Here is a 17925-nt window from a genome sequence, read left to right on the forward strand (position 1 = left end):
CACAATCACCGACCTCAACCCAGGTGAGATGGTTTGGGATGAGTTGCACCGCAGACTGAAGGAAAAGCAGCCAGCAACCACTATGTGGGAACTCCTTCAAAATGTTGAAAAAGCATTCCAGGTGAAGCTGGTTGAGAGAATGCCAAGAGTGTACAAAGTTGTCATCAAGGCAAAGGGTGGCTACTTTGAAGAATCTCAAATATAAATGTCACGGATCCTTCTGGAACTTTCATTGCGCACACCTGTCCCCTATTCCCACTGATTGTATTTCTACATATGTTCCCTTTTTTCTCCATGGTCTTGTTGATTATTGTTACAATGTCCGTTGGTGCGTGTGAGTACCTGTGCTGTGTGTTTTGGGCTTTCGTACCCTTGTGGATTGCGCAGATGATTACGGGTCTCGTCCCGTGTGTATTTATTCGAGGTACTCCTCGCTCTTTTGTTTGGGTTTCAACCCTGTGTTTTGTTACGTGTTTGTTTGGTCTTCGTCCCTGTGCCTTTACACGGCACGCCGTAATTGGGGCTGAATAAAAAATCCTATTACGCATTCCTGCGCCTGTCTCCCGAATCTCCTCATACCAACGCGACAATCAAATATATTTTGATTTGTTTAACACTTTTTTGGTTACTACATGATTCCATATGTGTTATTTCATAGTTTTGATGTCTTCACTATTATTCTACAATGTAGAAAATAGTAAAAAATAAAGAAAAACCCTTGAATGAGTAGGTGTCCAAACTTTTGACTGGTACTGTATATATCTGGTACTACATCTAGGTCCTGTCACATAGAGAAAGGGAGGGCCACTGTTCACGTTCTGTTAGTCTGTCTGACTTATGAGCAGAGGTACATAATTAATAATCAGTCTCATTTTTCAAGCAATATACCTGCAACCTGTGCACAGTGAACATGTCACATCTAGTCTTCATCACTTTGTGCTTGTGTTGAACAGGAGAACGTAGGCAGTAGAGCAGTTGCCGTGTCTCATTTGTATGAGTTTGTGCCTGCATTTCACTAGTCGCCACATGCACATTTTAACATGCTTAGAGCACCCCCACACTGTAGCCTTCAAAGTAGCCTGAGCTCCTACTGACTACCTGACTCTGCAGTCTGTCTCTGAATTTTAAAGACTCTCACAGCAACATAATGAGGCCACTGACTGGCTCCCTGACTCTGCAGTCTGTCTCTGGATTCTAAAGACTCTCACAGCAACACAATGAGGCCACTGACTGGCTCCCTGACTCTGCAGTCTGTCTCTGGATTCTAAAGACTCTCACAGCAACACAATGAGGCCACTGACTGGCTCCCTGACTCTGCGGTCTGTCTCTGGATTCTAAAGACTCTCACAGCATCATAATGAGGCCACTGACTGGCTCCCTGACTCTGCGGTCGGTCTCTGGATTCTAAAGACTCTCACAGCATCATAATGAGGCCACTGACTGGCTCCCTGACTCTGCGGTCTGTCTCTGGATTCTAAAGACTCTCACAATATTATAATGAGGCCCATGACTGGCTCCATGAGAGACCACACTTCATTTGTTTAGTTTGTTATTGCAGTTATAAGAAGAAAGAGAGAGAGCGCGAGAGAGAGAGGGAGGGAGGGAGGGAGGGAGGGAGGGAGGGAGGGAGGGAGGGAGGGAGGGAGGGAGGGAGGGAGGGAGGGAGGGAGGGAGGGAGGGAGGGAGGGAGGGAGGGAGGGAGGGAGGGAGGGAGGGAGGGAGGGAGGGAGGACTCCCTAGTTTAAACACTGTCTATTCAGAATAACAATGGTCCCCTCTGCTGGTCACTGTGAGTAAACTCACTATTATCTGTAGTGATCCTACTGTATTTTAGATACATTGAATGAATAGTCTTAAATGACAGGTAAGTCAGGTCCTTTTATGTCAGTCTTTAGTAAGAGGCTTTAGAGTGTGTATATGATTCAGGGTAAGGTGGGTTAGGGTTGGAAATGTGGACTTGTTTGTACTTGGTTGACCTTCTCCCAAATACAGATGGAGGTTGGAGAGGAATTTCTGAACCTGCAGGTGAAGGACATCGTTTGAAAGATCAGTCATTGATAGCCTACAAGGTTTCTGGTAAGTTCTTGTCTGATATGTCGTAAGGCCTTTCTGTACAACAGTGCCAAGACAGTAGAATATAATAGAACTGAATTGAATTGAATAGATTAACTGTATTGTTCCCAGAAGGATCTTCAGTGACCTAACAAATATAAATAGTTACAGTATATCTGCAGAGCGGTCTGTAGACAGCCTGTTACTAAACTGCAAGTCTAGCACGGTAACACACACACACACACAGACACACACACCTTATCCAGCTGTTTGAGAGTGTCCTTCAGAGCGACCTCGCCCCACCCATCCTGGGCCTTCTTGTTGGTAGTCTGGTACAGGTTGACGGTGGCCATCTTGATGGTGGCCAGGAGCATGGTCTTCGTAGTTGCCGTATTTTGGATGTGAGCCCACCGAGACTCCTGAAGAGGGAGAGATGAGAGAGTTAAAGGAAAGACTGGTCTGTGTGTGCACCTCTCATGTCTATATTTTGGAAAACAGTTTGTGCAGTGAAGCGTGGAAATTCCCTCCCCTTCCCTGCCTAAGCAAGTTGTGTCAGACTCTCGCATCGTTACTGAGAAAAATTAGATAAGTGATGCTTTTAATCAGCATTTTATCTCTGCAGACTTTTTATTTGAAAGAAATTCTGGTTTAATTGACCCTGGTCAATCAGTCGACGGCTCTTCCCTCTCCCAACCTCCGGCTGGCTCAGTGGGAGATCAGTCAACTTGAACTGAATCGTTGTTTTCATTTCAACAACTTTCTACTTGTGATCTACTAGGTGGGTTAAGATTGATGTCAAAATAAATCAACTGCGGCTGATTTGCTTGATCTTTTCTGGCAGCATCTTTCTGCTCTCCTGATTGCGAAGTCTGAAGCTTATCTCTGGCACTATCCCCAGGGTTTGGAAGGCGGCCCATGTGCTCCCTCGCCACAAAGGTGGTTACCCCTCCAATCTAAATAATGATCGCTCTGTTTCAAAACTGTCTTGCCTAGCAACAATTTTAGAATCATTAATCAACTGTCAGTTTAGATCCTTCCTAGCAACAAGTTGTATTTTAAGTGTCTGGTTTCACTGTGCTTCCCTATTTATTGACTTATCCCACTCTTTACTGATTCAAAGATAGTCTGCAATCGGAATGGATCAGGTGTCATGTAATTGGTTAAAAAATTACTTGACATACAGTACACAACGTGGCTTTTTTCACCCTCTTTTTCTCCCCAATTTTGTGATTACGATGATCTTGTCTCATCGCTACAACTCCCCAACGGGCTCGGAAGAGGCGAAGGTGGAGTCATGCATCCTCCAAAACATGACCCGCCAAGCCGCGCTTCTTAACACCCAGAAGCCAGCTGTGTCGGAGGAAACACAGTTCAACTGACAACCGAGGTCAGCCTGCAGGTGCCCGGACCGCCACAAGGAGTCGCTAAAGCGCGATGAGCCAAGTAAAGCCCCCCCCCGGCCAAACCCTCCCCTACCCCAGACGATGCTGAGCCAATTGTGTGCAGCCCTATAGGACTCCCGGTCACTGACTGTTATCGAACCCCAGGCTGTAGTGATGCCGCAACACTGCAATGCAGTGCCTTAGACCGCTGCGCCACTCGGGAGGCAACAACGTGTTTTTTCTGATGGTGTTGAGTCAGGTTTCCTTCATTTTACGAAGGGTGTCCCACAGGAATCGATTTTAGTCCTGTACTTTTTACTGTCTATTTAAACAATGTTGGTCTATGTGTAAAATAATGTTTTACATGCAGTTCAACGTTATGCAGATGACACTGTCGTGTATGCTCTTGCACCCACGCTGACCAGTCTCTGCCTTCATTGCTTTGTAGAAAGCCTTTTGTTATTCTCCAAATCACGTAAAAATGTATCTGAGGATTTATACATATGTACATTGGATTGTGCTCTCATTGATTGTGTCACCGCTTATAAATATCTGGGTATCTGGGTTGACGAAAAGCTATCATGTTGATGAGATAGTTAAGAAATTATGAATTAAAATGAGCTTATTTTATAGGAATAAGTCATGCCTTTCATTAAATAGCAGAAAACAAATCATTCAGTCAGCATTCATATCGGTTATAGACTACGGAGATATTGTCTATATGAATGCAGCTGCCACTTTGCTTTGTTACGGGTGATAGGTTCAGTACACATCAATGCATTCTGTATCAAAAGGTAGACTGACCCTCTTTGAAGTCTGTAGGTCTTTTTATTTATAAACCCCTCCTGCATGAATTTCCTCCGTACCTTACTTCATTGTTAAACTTACGTATGACGTATGAGATTCCAGACCCAGTGCCAGGTATGGCTAACTCTCGATCTCCAATGATTTAGATAAATCTGCTTTTTGTTTTTTTGCACCTTGCTTGTGAAATGACCTCCAAGGCGTTCTGAAGTTTGGTGCCTCTCGGGCAATACAACCTTTATTTTATTCTACAAAAGGCTGCTTGAGGTCCTTTTTACTGTAAAATGGGGTTTCTATGATTGTATTAAGCTTTTTGTGTATTGGTGTAAATATTGATGTGTATATTGATGTGTATAGTGATGTGTGTAGTGTATATATTTATGTGTATAGTGATGCGTGTGGTGTATATATTTATGTGTATAGTGATGTGTGTAGTGTATATTGATGTGCATATTTATGTGTATAGTGATGTGTGTAGTGTATATTGATGTGTATATTTATGTGTATAGTGTATATTGATGTGTATATTTATGTGTGTAGTGTATATTGATGTGTAAATTGATGTGTATTTATTTAATTTCTTTTATTTTACCTTTATTTAACTAGGCAAGTCAGCTAAGAACAAATTCTTATTTTCAATGACGGCCTAGGAACAGTGGGTTAACTGCCTTGTTCAGGGGCAGTACCCTAACCTATAGTGTATAGTGACGTGTGTAGTGTATATCGATGTGTATATTGAGGTGTATAGTGATGTGTGTAGTGTATATTGATGTGTATATTGAGGTGTATAGTGATGTGTGTAGTGTATATCGATGTGTATATTGAGGTGTATAGTGATGTGTGTAGTGTATATTGATGTGTATATTGAGGTGTATAGTGATGTGTGTAGTGTATATCAATGTGTATATTGAGGTGTATAGTGATGTGTGTAGTGTTTAATGATGTGTATATTGAGGTGTATAGTGATGTGTGTAGTGTATATTGATGTGTATATTGAGGTGTATAGTGATGTGTGTAGTGTATATCGATGTGTATATTGAGGTGTATAGTGATGTGTGTAGTGTATATTGATGTGTATATTGAGGTGTATAGTGATGTGTGTAGTGTATATCGATGTGTATACAGGGCTCATCTATGAAAGAGACCTAGGTCTCGAAATAAAGGTTCAATATATTTTTGTGCCAACCATCCTGATTGATCTGCACAGCCTCATGTCTGTTGACTGCTGTCCCCTCACCCATAGCATGGTCTCACTGTGTACTCTGTCCAGAATCCTATGTAGCTTGGCCAGCCTGTTGTTGTAGTGCAGCAGGCGGTCCTCGTTCTGCTCCAGGTACTGGGTCAGCTGGGTCCGGACCGTCTCACAACACTCCTGGTTCTGCTTGATGCTGGTCAGTAGTTCTTCCCTGGTCTGGACCAGAGTGTCCACCCTGGACATCACCTGCCACGCCTCCTGGAACTGAGAGGATTCTAACACTGTTAGAATAATGTTCACAAAATGGTTACTCTAGGTTAGGTACTCACTCCACCCATCCCTATTAGACTGAGGGTCAGGTAAGTCATGGATGGCCAATCCTCCTCCTGGAGAGCTACTTGGTGTATAGGCTTTTGTTCCAGCCCTGCTCTAAAACACCTGATTCGGCTATTAAACATCATGACGAGCAGCTTATTAGTTTAACCTTATGAATTGCATTGGCCACCCCTGACTGGACCGGACCGGACCAGACTATCTACCACATACTTCTCTCAATGGCTTAATAATGGAAGTTAGTTCCATTAAATATATTACAAACTCATGGAGAGTCTTAGAAATCTCAGTATCGGTGTCAGTACCACCAAGCCAACATCAGACCAGAGAATTAGCTCACACTGCCTCCTCAACTATACAAACTGGACCCCCTCTATGGGGAGATGGTCTCTTCCATCTTATCATATCTCTCATTACCTGCTTGCTGGCTTTGACCACTTTATCTAGAAAGCGGGAGTAGATTTCATGTTTCTCTACAAGAGCGGCAATCTTTACTCTCTCTTTAGTGAGAGCCTTGAGCTCCTGTTTCAGGATGAGTAGGTTCCCTGCTTTCTGACGAGCTAGCTCTCTCTCCTTCACTGCTATCTTCAACGCACGGACGTTTTTCAATTTATTCTCCTGAAAAAGGCAGGAGGGGATTGCTGAGTGGAATCAGTTTGTGTGATGTGGAACTACTGTCTCTGAGTTCAACGGAAAATATGAACTGATACACAAGCCTAAAATAAGCCTAAAATATGAACTGATACACAAGCCTAAAATAAGCCTAAAATATGAACTGATACACAAGCCTAAAATAAGCCTAAAATATGAACTGATACACAAGCCTAAAATAAGCCTAAAATATGAACTGATACACAAGCCTAAAATAAGCCTAAAATATTTACATTTACATTTAAGTCATTTAGCAGACGCTCTTATCCAGAGCGACTTACAAATTGGAAAATATGAACTGATACACAAGCCTAAAATAAGCCTAAAATATGAACTGATACACAAGCCTAAAATAAGCCTAAAATATGAACTGATACACAAGCCTAAAATAAGCCTAAAATATGAACTGATACACAAGCCTAAAATAAGCCTAAAATATGAACTGATACACAAGCCTAAAATAAGCCAATAAAGTATGTGATTTGTTGAAAGAGTCAGAACATGCAACAGGTTGAGACGTCCTACTACGAAGGTCCTACTATCGGACCTCTCAACCTAGAGGAGGTTACCTGGAGAAACGCGTTGAAGTTTCTGAGGTATTCCTTTAACTTAACCTCCCTCTCCTTCAGCTCTTTATCTCTGACACGCTGGGCCATCAGGGTCATGGCAAAGTCCTGATAGACACACACACACACAGGAGGAGCGGGCAAAGGGTCAGAAGTCAGTGTGTGCGCGTGTATCACCTCTTGAAGGGCCTCCATGGCTTTGTGTATGTCCAGCTCCTCTCTTCTCTTCCTGATGAGGTGAGTGGTGGGAGCCAAGACATAGTCAGTGGATGGGGGAGCTTTCCTGATAAACAACAACAACACAACAACAACTCAATGTGATTTATTGTGTAAATGTACAGCTTCCTTCAGTGTTTATATTGGTAAGGAGCATATACCAAAGGAAAAACAAATCCTGCAGAAGTTCTATACTATTTGTGCACTTACAGTAGCTCTTTTTGAAGATTGTTCCCAAAGTATGTTTTAAAGTAATCAGTCAGATCCTCTGCTGCTTTTTTATTGTCCATGTCTGACAGTCAGCCTGACAGTCTGGCTGTGTCAGCTACTGGTAGAAACAAGAGCCTGACAGCAGACAACACTGTCATGTCACACTACATGTTATATCTAATGGAATGCTTGATCATACCTGGTCAAGAAATATTTAACAATGGTGTCCTAGCAACCAACCAGAGGGGCTCTTCCTTTTACATGGAGATAGAACATAGAATTGGAACATGTAGAACACAGAATGTGTCATAGAATGGAGGTAGAAATTGTATCTCTATGGTTTCTTACCCACAAAACTAACAAAGAACAAGAACAAAGAGTTGGGAGGTTCCACATTCCATTCGACACATTCAGTAGTGGAGATAGTACCCAATTGTCATACTTGAGTAAAAGTTAAGATACCTTAATAGAAAATGACTCAAGTAAAAGTGAAAGTCACCCAGTTAAATACTACTTGAGTATAAGTCTAAAAGTCTTTGGTTTTAAACATACTTAAGTATCAAAAGTAAATGTAATTGCTATAATATACTTAAGTATCAAAACTAAAAGTATAAATCATTTCAAATTCCTTATATTAAGCAAAGCAGATGGACACATTTTGTAGTTGTTTTTTATTTACAAATAGCCAGGGACACGCTCCATCACTCAGACATAATTTACAAATGAAGCATGTGTTTAGTGAGTCCACCAGATCAGAGGCAGTAGGGATGACCAGGGATGTTCTCTTGTAACTGTGTGAATTAGACAATTTTCCAGTCAAAATGCAACGAGTCCCTATGGGTGTCAAGGAAAAAGTATGGAGTAAAAAGTAGGAATGTATTGAAGTAAAAGTAAAAGTTGTCAAAAATATAAATAGTAAAGTAAAAAAAAAAATACTTAAGTAGTACTTTCAAGTATGTTTACTTAAGTACCTTCCACATTCCATAGAATTTAGAATCAGTGCTGTAGTGTAGTTAGTTGAAATGTTTTACTCATTCTACTTGTATCCACTGGGAGGCTCCAAAGGCGTGTCTTTCCAGCAGTGAAGGGGATGCGTCATCACATACTGCCTTCAAACCAACTGGGAACTCGGAAAAAACAGGCTCAGGCGAGGAAAAAAAACGTGTGACGGTGACGTCAGTGATGTCCAGATTGGAGAAGTTGTAGCTCTAGGATGATGCCTGAGTTTCCGAATTGTAATTCCGATTTTTATGAACGTAAAAAAATATTTTCGCATTCTGAGCTCCTTTTTTTTTTACGACTTTCCATTTGTGTTAAATAAACTGAAGTCGGAGGTCGAATATTTCCGATTTCCATGTTGTCTTGAACTCGCCGTCTGTCTTGTATTTACTGCGTGTCACCAGTCGAGTCAACAATAACGTCTAGCGTAGGTAGTTCACTAGCTCGCTGTTCATCTAGCTACACACAAAATGATTGCTCTTTTTGTTTAATAATTGTATTAATTCGCGTCATTTTGTACCTAGCGAAGTGAGCAGTAAATCAAATCCTCATTCCTCGATAGCTATTAAGATAGCTAGCGAGCCTGCTAACGTTTCCACATTTGTGCTATCTCGGCTAGCTAACTAACTAGCTACAGACAGAAGCAATGTCCATGTAACTGTCATCGATGCATTAAACATCTAGCGTTGTGTGACACATTCAGGTACTGTAGTCTATATTTCCGCCTTTGTTTTGATGCAATGAGCATGATTTCCGTCGCTTGCATGGAATGAGATTGATCGGGTAATGTTATCGTTAACCAGGTTGCAGGCAAGCTGTGGGTGGTCTGCTTAGCACTGATATGTTTGCCGAGGTCGATTAGGTAACGTTAAGTTAGCTGTCTGTTGAATTGTTGATCAACTTCAGAATGTATTGTTCTCTAGCTACCTCATTTCTCTGGGAGATATTCATTGACTGCTGTCTTTTGTTAACTGAATGAACAGACATGCATTGTTGCTTACAGATCTCTCTCGTCTCTCTTTCCCCCCCATCTCTCACCACCCCGTCTCTCTTTTCCCCCCATCTCTCTTTCCCCCATCTCTCTCCACCCCGTCTCTTTCCCCCCCCCCCATCTCTCTCTACCCCGTCTCTCTTTCCCCCATCTCTCTCTACCCCGTCTCTCTTTCCCCCATCTCTCTCTACCCCGTCTCTCTTTCCCCCCCATCTCTCTCCACCCCGTCTCTCTTTCCCCCCCATCTCTCTCCACCCCGTCTCTCTTTCCCCCCATCTCTCTCCACCCCGTCTCTCTTTCCCCCATCTCTCTCTACCCCGTCTCTCTTTCCCCCCCATCTCTCTCCACCCCGTCTCTCTTTCCCCCATCTCTCTCTACCCCGTCTCTCTTTCCCCCATCTCTCTCTACCCCGTCTCTCTTTCCCCCCATCTCTCTCCACCCCGTCTCTCTTTTCCCCCCATCTCTCTCCACACGTCTCTCTTTCCCCCCCCCCCATCTCTCTCCACCCCATCTCTCTCCTTCTCAGTCTCAGCACCATGAGCCTGGTCCGCGTCGTGTGTCGTCACAAGACGGCCCTGGCCATCGGAGGAGTGTGCCTCTTTGCTGTTGTCCTCCTTTTCCTCGCCAAGTGTACCTCGGAGACCCTAAAACAGGGCCAGGCCGACCCTCCAGGCCTAGCCCCCCACGCTGCCCACTCCCAGCCCCGAGCAGAGCACCTTGAGCTCCCCTCACGCCCCAAAGACCTCTCAGCCTTCCTGGTGGTCCTCATCACCACAGGACCCAAGTACACAGAGCGCAGGAGCATCATCCGTAGTACCTGGCTGGCTAAGAAGGATCCAGAGGTTCTAGCTATGTTCGTGGTGGGAACCGAGGGTCTGCCCGCAGAGGATATGCAGAACATCAACACGGAGCAGGGACGGCACAAAGACCTGCTCTTACTCCCTGCGCTGCGAGACTCGTATGAGAACCTGACCCTGAAGCTGCTGCATATGTATTCCTGGCTAGATCACAACGTAGACTTCAAGTTTGTGTTAAAAGCGGACGATGACACCTTTGCTCGTCTGGACCTGTTGAAGGTATGTGTTTGATATGGGATGCATCCCAAATGGCACCCTTTTCACTATGTAGTGCACTACTTTTGACAAGGGTCCATAGGGAACCTATGTAGGTAATAGGGTGCCATTTGGGACATAATGTGTATTGTAAACTGGATGGTTTGAGCCCTCAATGCTGATTGGCTGAAAGCTGTGGTATATCAGACTGTATACCAGGGGTATGACAAAACATGTACTTTTCTTGCTCTAATTACGTTGGTAACCGTTGCGTCATGCTTAAGAATAGCCCTTAGCCATGGTATTTTGGCCATATACCACACCCCCTCGAGCATTATTGCTTAAATATGGCGCTTGTGCTGCAAAACAAATGTATGTGCAAACACCCCATAATGTATAATCTCTTCTAATCTCATAGGAGGAGCTGAAGACTAAAGAACCCAGCCGGCTGTACTGGGGCTTCTTCTCAGGCCGCGGTCGCGTGAAGACGGCAGGGAAGTGGAGGGAGTCGGCCTGGGAGCTGTGTGACTACTACCTACCCTACGCCCTGGGTGGAGGCTACCTGCTCTCCTGTGACCTCGTACACTACATCCAAATCAATACGGCCTACCTCAAGGTGTGGCAGAGCGAGGACGTGTCACTGGGGGCGTGGCTGGCCCCGGTGGACGTCAAACGAACACACGACCCTCGATTCGACACGGAATACAAGTCTCGGGGGTGTAGTAATAAATACCTGGTGACTCACAAGCAGAGCCTGGAGGACATGTTGGAGAAACAGCAGACGCTGCAGAGAGACGGGAGGCTGTGTAAGGAAGAGGTTAAACTCCGCCTGAGCTACGTGTACGACTGGAGCGTCCCGCCCTCACAGTGCTGCCAGAGGAAGGACGGAATACCCTGAACTATAACCCTTAACCTTCCTCACTTTGTCCACCCATGTAATTCTCATCAGTGTTTCCCCTACTACGGTTACCCAGGCGGTGTGGTGCTCCCCCTAAGCCTTACTCTGTTCTGTGGTGCCCCCCCCCCCCCCCCCCCCTTCCCCGTAAAACATTGTACTGCCTTCAGTTGACCTCCATAGAAGATGTGTGTTATGGCAGCCCGCCTATGAAAAGACCTGAGGAAAACACTGATCCCCATTCCCTTTTATATATGTTTATTTATTTATTTATTCTGGAGCCGTCGCTGACTGAACTAAAGCACACTGGTACAGGACTGGGAGAGTGGACCTGACTGGGTACAGCCACACAACGGGAGACCTTCAGTTATTAATAACAGCACATGTATGTTGGGAGGAAGTGTACTTAAAGGAACCAGTATTCAGCTTTCTGGTTGGACAATGAAAAGACTCGAGTCATTCCTGAATCTGTTTAAAATGTCCCGGAGACTCTAAGTGGCCCTATTTATGAATGTGATGGAAGTGATTATCTTGATATGAAAATGGTTGTATTGCTTCAGAACAGTGGTACAGAATGAGCCAGTCATGGGTTCATGGTATTTGGAGTTCCATTGAGACTATGTGTAATATTGTAGGCCTCTCTCCTCTCCCCTGCTTACTGAGAGTTATGTTCAGTTGGGAGATTTACCCTACCTGCTGTCTGTGTTTGGTTGACGTATTTACAAAGTTCAGTGATGGTCAACAGAGCTGTTTGTGTTCAGCTGAGCTACTCTACAGGCGATTTTCCAGCTGATATTCGGTTACTTTTAAACCCCAAAAAAGTCTGCTTGTGTTAATGTCGTTGAAAGAAACCAGCCGTTGTATTATTGTGTGACTGACTTTGTCCTCTCATCACCAGTGTTGTTTAAAACCTACTGTCAAACTACTTCAATATGAATGTTTCAAATATTTGGACCTATTAAAAAGTTTTTGAAACATGTATTTTTGTGACAAATATTTATTAATAATAAATGGGTATAAACACTAAAGGAAAATACCTACTGTACACCCCCCCCCCCCCCCAATACCCCCTACAGCAGGGTTCCTCAACCCTAATACCCCCTACAGCAGGGTTCCTCAACCCTAATACCCCCTACTGCAGGTTCCTCAACCCTAATACCCCCTACAGCAGGGTTCCTCAACCCTAATACCCCCCAACAGCAGGGTTCCTCAACACTAATACCCCCTACAGCAGGGTTCCTCAACCCTAATACCCCCTAAAGCAGGGTTCCTCAACCCTAATACCCCCCAACAGCAGGGTTCCTCAACCCTAATACCCCCCAACAGCAGGGTTCCTCAACCCTAATACCCCTACAGCAGGGTTCCTCAACCCTAATACCCCCTACAGCAGGGTTCCTCCACCCTAATACCCCTACAGCAGGGTTCCTCCACCCTAATACCCCTACAGCAGGGTTCCTCAACCCTAATACCCCCTACAGCAGGGTTCCTCAACCCTAATACCCCTACAGCAGGGTTCCTCCACCCTAATACCCCTACAGCAGGGTTCCTCAACCCTAATACCCCCTACAGCAGGGTTCCTCTACCCTAATACCCCTACAGCAGGGTTCCTCAACCCTAATACCCCCTACAGCAGGGTTCCTCCACCCTAATACCCCTACAGCAGGGTTCCTCAACCCTAATACCCCCTACAGCAGGGTTCCTCAACCCTAATACCCCCTACAGCAGGGTTCCTCCACCCTAATACCCCTACAGCAGGGTTCCTCAACCCTAATACCCCCTACAGCAGGGTTTCTCAACCCTAATACCCCCTACAGCAGGGTTCCTCAACCCTAATACCCCCTACAGCAGGGTTCCTCAACCCTAATACCCCCTACAGCAGGGTTCCTCAACCCTAATACCCCTACAGCAGGGTTCCTCCATCCTAATACCCCCTACAGCAGGGTTCCTCAACCCTAATACCCCCTACAGCAAGGTTCCTCTCATCCTTCTAGACCTATCTGCTGCCTTTGATACTGTGAACCACCAGATCCTCCTCTCCACCCTCTCCGAGCTGGGCATCTCCGGTGCGGCCCACGCTTGGATTGCGTCCTACCTGACAGGTCGCTCCTACCAGGTGGCGTGGCGAGAATCTGTCTCCGCACCACGTGCTCTCACCACTGGTGTCCCCCAGGGCTCAGTTCTAGGCCCTCTCCTATTCTCGCTATACACCAAGTCACTTGGCTCTGTCATATCCTCACATGGTCTCTCCTATCATTGCTATGCAGACGACACTCAATTAATATTCTCCTTTCCCCCTTCTGATAACCAGGTGGCGAATCGCATCTCTGCATGTCTGGCAGACATATCAGTGTGGATGACGGATCACCACCTCAAGCTGAACCCCGGCAAGACGGAGCTGCTTTTCCTCCCGGGGAAGGACTGCCCGTTCCATGATCTCGCCATCACGGTTGACGACTCCATTGTGTCCTCCTCCCAGAGTGCTAAGAACCTTGGCGTGACCCTGGACAACACCCTGTCGTTCTCCACTAACATCAAGGCGGTGACCCGATCCTGTAGGTTCATGCTCTACAACATTCGCAGAGTACGACCCTGCCTCACACAGGAAGCGGCGCAGGTCCTAATCCAGGCACTTGTCATCTCCCGTCTGGATTACTGCAACTCGCTGTTGGCTGGGCTCCCTGCCTGTGCCATTAAACCCCTACAACTCATCCAGAACGCCGCAGCCCGTCTGGTGTTCAACCTTCCCAAGTTCTCTCACGTCACCCCGCTCCTCCGCTCTCTCCACTGGCTTCCAGTTGAAGCTCGCATCCGCTACAAGACCATGGTGCTTGCCTACGGAGCCGTGAGGGGAACGGCACCTCCGTACCTTCAGGCTCTGATCAGTCCCTACACCCAAACGAGGGCACTGCGCTCATCCACCTCTGGCCTGCTGGCCCCCCTACCTCTGAGGAAGCACAGTTCCCGCTCAGCCCAGTCAAAACTGTTCGCTGCTCTGGCACCCCTATGGTGGAACAAGCTCCCTTACGACGCCAGGACAGCGGAGTCAATCACCACCTTCCGGAGACACCTGAAACCCCACCTCTTTAAGGAATACCTGGGATAGGACAAAGTAATCCTTCTAACCCCCCCCCCCCCCCCTAAAATATTTAGATGTACTATTGTAAAGTGCTTGTTCCACTGGATAGCATAAGGTGACTGCACCAATTTGTAAGTCGCTCTGGATAAGAGTGTCTGCTAAATGACTTAAATGTAAATGTAATACCCCCTACAGCAGGGTTCCTCAACCCTAATACCCCCTACAGCAGGGTTCCTCAACCCTAATACCCCCTACTGCAGGTTCCTCAACCCTAATACCCCCTACAGCAGGGTTCCTCAACCCTAATACCCCCCAACAGCAGGGTTCCTCAACACTAATACCCCCTACAGCAGGGTTCCTCAACCCTAATACCCCCTACAGCAGGGTTCCTCAACCCTAATACCCCCCAACAGCAGGGTTCCTCAACCCTAATACCCCCCAACAGCAGGGTTCCTCAACCCTAATACCCCTACAGCAGGGTTCCTCAACCCTAATACCCCCTACAGCAGGGTTCCTCCACCCTAATACCCCTACAGCAGGGTTCCTCCACCCTAATAACCCTACAGCAGGGTTCCTCAACCCTAATACCCCTACAGCAGGGTTCCTCAACCCTAATACCCCCTACAGCAGGGTTCCTCAACCCTAATACCCCTACAGCAGGGTTCCTCCACCCTAATACCCCTACAGCAGGGTTCCTCAACCCTAATACCCCCTACAGCAGGGTTCCTCTACCCTAATACCCCTACAGCAGGGTTCCTCAACCCTAATACCCCCTACAGCAGGGTTCCTCCACCCTAATACCCCTACAGCAGGGTTCCTCAACCCTAATACCCCCTACAGCAGGGTTCCTCAACCCTAATACCCCCTACAGCAGGGTTCCTCCACCCTAATACCCCCTACAGCAGGGTTCCTCAACCCTAATACCCCCTACAGCAGGGTTCCTCAACCCTAATACCCCCTACAGCAGGGTTCCTCAACCCTAATACCCCTACAGCAGGGTTCCTCCATCCTAATACCCCCTACAGCAGGGTTCCTCAACCCTAATACCCCCTACAGCAGGGTTCCTCTCATCCTTCTAGACCTATCTGCTGCCTTTGATACTGTGAACCACCAGATCCTCCTCTCCACCCTCTCCGAGCTGGGCATCTCCGGTGCGGCCCACGCTTGGATTGCGTCCTACCTGACAGGTCGCTCCTACCAGGTGGCGTGGCGAGAATCTGTCTCCGCACCACGTGCTCTCACCACTGGTGTCCCCCAGGGCTCAGTTCTAGGCCCTCTCCTATTCTCGCTATACACCAAGTCACTTGGCTCTGTCATATCCTCACATGGTCTCTACTATCATTGCTATGCAGACGACACTCAATTAATATTCTCCTTTCCCCCTTCTGATAACCAGGTGGCGAATCGCATCTCTGCATGTCTGGCAGACATATCAGTGTGGATGACGGATCACCACCTCAAGCTGAACCCCGGCAAGACGGAGCTGCTTTTCCTCCCGGGGAAGGACTGCCCGTTCCATGATCTCGCCATCACGGTTGACGACTCCATTGTGTCCTCCTCCCAGAGTGCTAAGAACCTTGGCGTGACCCTGGACAACACCCTGTCGTTCTCCACTAACATCAAGGCGGTGACCCGATCCTGTAGGTTCATGCTCTACAACATTCGCAGAGTACGACCCTGCCTCACACAGGAAGCGGCGCAGGTCCTAATCCAGGCACTTGTCATCTCCCGTCTGGATTACTGCAACTCGCTGTTGGCTGGGCTCCCTGCCTGTGCCATTAAACCCCTACAACTCATCCAGAACGCCGCAGCCCGTCTGGTGTTCAACCTTCCCAAGTTCTCTCACGTCACCCCGCTCCTCCGCTCTCTCCACTGGCTTCCAGTTGAAGCTCGCATCCGCTACAAGACCATGGTGCTTGCCTACGGAGCCGTGAGGGGAACGGCACCTCCGTACCTTCAGGCTCTGATCAGTCCCTACACCCAAACGAGGGCACTGCGCTCATCCACCTCTGGCCTGCTGGCCCCCCTACCTCTGAGGAAGCACAGTTCCCGCTCAGCCCAGTCAAAACTGTTCGCTGCTCTGGCACCCCTATGGTGGAACAAGCTCCCTCACGACGCCAGGACAGCGGAGTCAATCACCACCTTCCGGAGAGACCTGAAACCCCACCTCTTTAAGGAATACCTGGGATAGGACAAAGTAATCCTTCTAACCCCCCCCCCCCCTAAAATATTTAGATGTACTATTGTAAAGTGCTTGTTCCACTGGATAGCATAAGGTGAATGCACCAATTTGTAAGTCGCTCTGGATAAGAGTGTCTGCTAAATGACTTAAATGTAAATGTAATACCCCTACAGCAGGGTTCCTCAACCCTAATACCCCCTACAGCAGGGTTCCTCAACCCTAATACCCCCTACTGCAGGTTCCTCAACCCTAATACCCCCTACAGCAGGGTTCCTCAACCCTAATACCCCCCAACAGCAGGGTTCCTCAACACTAATACCCCCTACAGCAGGGTTCCTCAACCCTAATACCCCCCAACAGCAGGGTTCCTCAACCCTAATACCCCCCAACAGCAGGGTTCCTCAACCCTAATACCCCTACAGCAGGGTTCCTCAACTCTAATACCCCCTACAGCAGGGTTCCTCCACCCTAATACCCCTACAGCAGGGTTCCTCCACCCTAATAACCCTACAGCAGGGTTCCTCAACCCTAATACCCCTACAGCAGGGTTCCTCAACCCTAATACCCCCTACAGCAGGGTTCCTCAACCCTAATACCCCTACAGCAGGGTTCCTCCACCCTAATACCCCTACAGCAGGGTTCCTCAACCCTAATACCCCCTACAGCAGGGTTCCTCTACCCTAATACCCCTACAGCAGGGTTCCTCAACCCTAATACCCCCTACAGCAGGGTTCCTCCACCCTAATACCCCTACAGCAGGGTTCCTCAACCCTAATACCCCCTACAGCAGGGTTCCTCAACCCTAATACCCCCTACAGCAGGGTTCCTCCACCCTAATACCCCTACAGCAGGGTTCCTCAACCCTAATACCCCCTACAGCAGGGTTCCTCAACCCTAATACCCCCTACAGCAGGGTTCCTCAACCCTAATACCCCCTACAGCAGGGTTCCTCAACCCTAATACCCCCTACAGCAGGGTTCCTCAACCCTAATACCCCTACAGCAGGGTTCCTCCATCCTAATACCCCCTACAGCAGGGTTCCTCAACCCTAATGCCCCCTACAGCAGGGTTCCTCTCATCCTTCTAGACCTATCTGCTGCCTTTGATACTGTGAACCACCAGATCCTCCTCTCCACCCTCTCCGAGCTGGGCATCTCCGGTGCGGCCCACGCTTGGATTGCGTCCTACCTGACAGGTCGCTCCTACCAGGTGGCGTGGCGAGAATCTGTCTCCGCACCACGTGCTCTCACCACTGGTGTCCCCCAGGGCTCAGTTCTAGGCCCTCTCCTATTCTCGCTATACACCAAGTCACTTGGCTCTG

The 17925-nt window shown here is 47.3% G+C and overlaps 2 protein-coding genes across 4 annotated transcripts; one reads left to right on the plus strand and one right to left on the minus strand.

Annotated features, from left to right (window-relative positions):
- Nucleotides 1-1869: 1869 nt before the first annotated feature.
- LOC106593201 (coiled-coil domain-containing protein 42) lies at nt 1870-6357 on the minus strand (the record flags this gene model as incomplete). Its single annotated transcript, XM_082959573.1, has 4 exons — nt 1870-2019; nt 2310-2471; nt 5476-5697; nt 6109-6357. Coding segments are annotated over 4 exons (768 nt in total), but the record flags the coding sequence as incomplete, so codon positions are not given.
- Nucleotides 6358-8735: 2378 nt separating this feature from the next.
- LOC106593203 (beta-1,3-galactosyltransferase 6) lies at nt 8736-12325 on the plus strand. Of its 3 annotated transcripts, XM_014184539.3 has the most exons (4): nt 8736-9111; nt 9212-9270; nt 9926-10475; nt 10870-12325. In XM_014184539.3, exons 3-4 carry the CDS (start codon nt 9936-9938, stop codon nt 11347-11349), a joined length of 1020 nt encoding a protein of 339 aa, XP_014040014.1. In that variant the 5' UTR covers nt 8736-9111; nt 9212-9270; nt 9926-9935; the 3' UTR covers nt 11350-12325. The 3 variants fall into 3 exon arrangements, with proteins under 3 accessions (XP_014040014.1, XP_014040013.1, XP_014040015.1); XM_014184538.3 differs by lacking the exon at nt 9212-9270 and having other exon boundaries at nt 8743-9111; XM_014184540.3 differs by lacking the exon at nt 9212-9270 and having other exon boundaries at nt 8746-8835.
- The last annotated feature ends 5600 nt before the right edge of the window (nt 12326-17925 follow it).

The sequence above is a fragment of the Salmo salar genome, chromosome 12 (genome assembly GCF_965601325.2).
Source record: "Salmo salar chromosome 12, fSalSal1, whole genome shotgun sequence".
Taxonomy (NCBI): domain Eukaryota; kingdom Metazoa; phylum Chordata; class Actinopteri; order Salmoniformes; family Salmonidae; genus Salmo; species Salmo salar.

Bases quoted from the DNA above. Each gene is read 5' to 3' on its own strand.
- LOC106593203 (XM_014184539.3), top strand. From the start codon at position 9,936: ATGAGCCTGGTCCGCGTCGTGTGTCGTCACAAGACGGCCCTGGCCATC. The intron at 10,476-10,869 runs GTATGTGTTTGA...CTAATCTCATAG, and splicing joins CTCGTCTGGACCTGTTGAAG to GAGGAGCTGAAGACTAAAGA.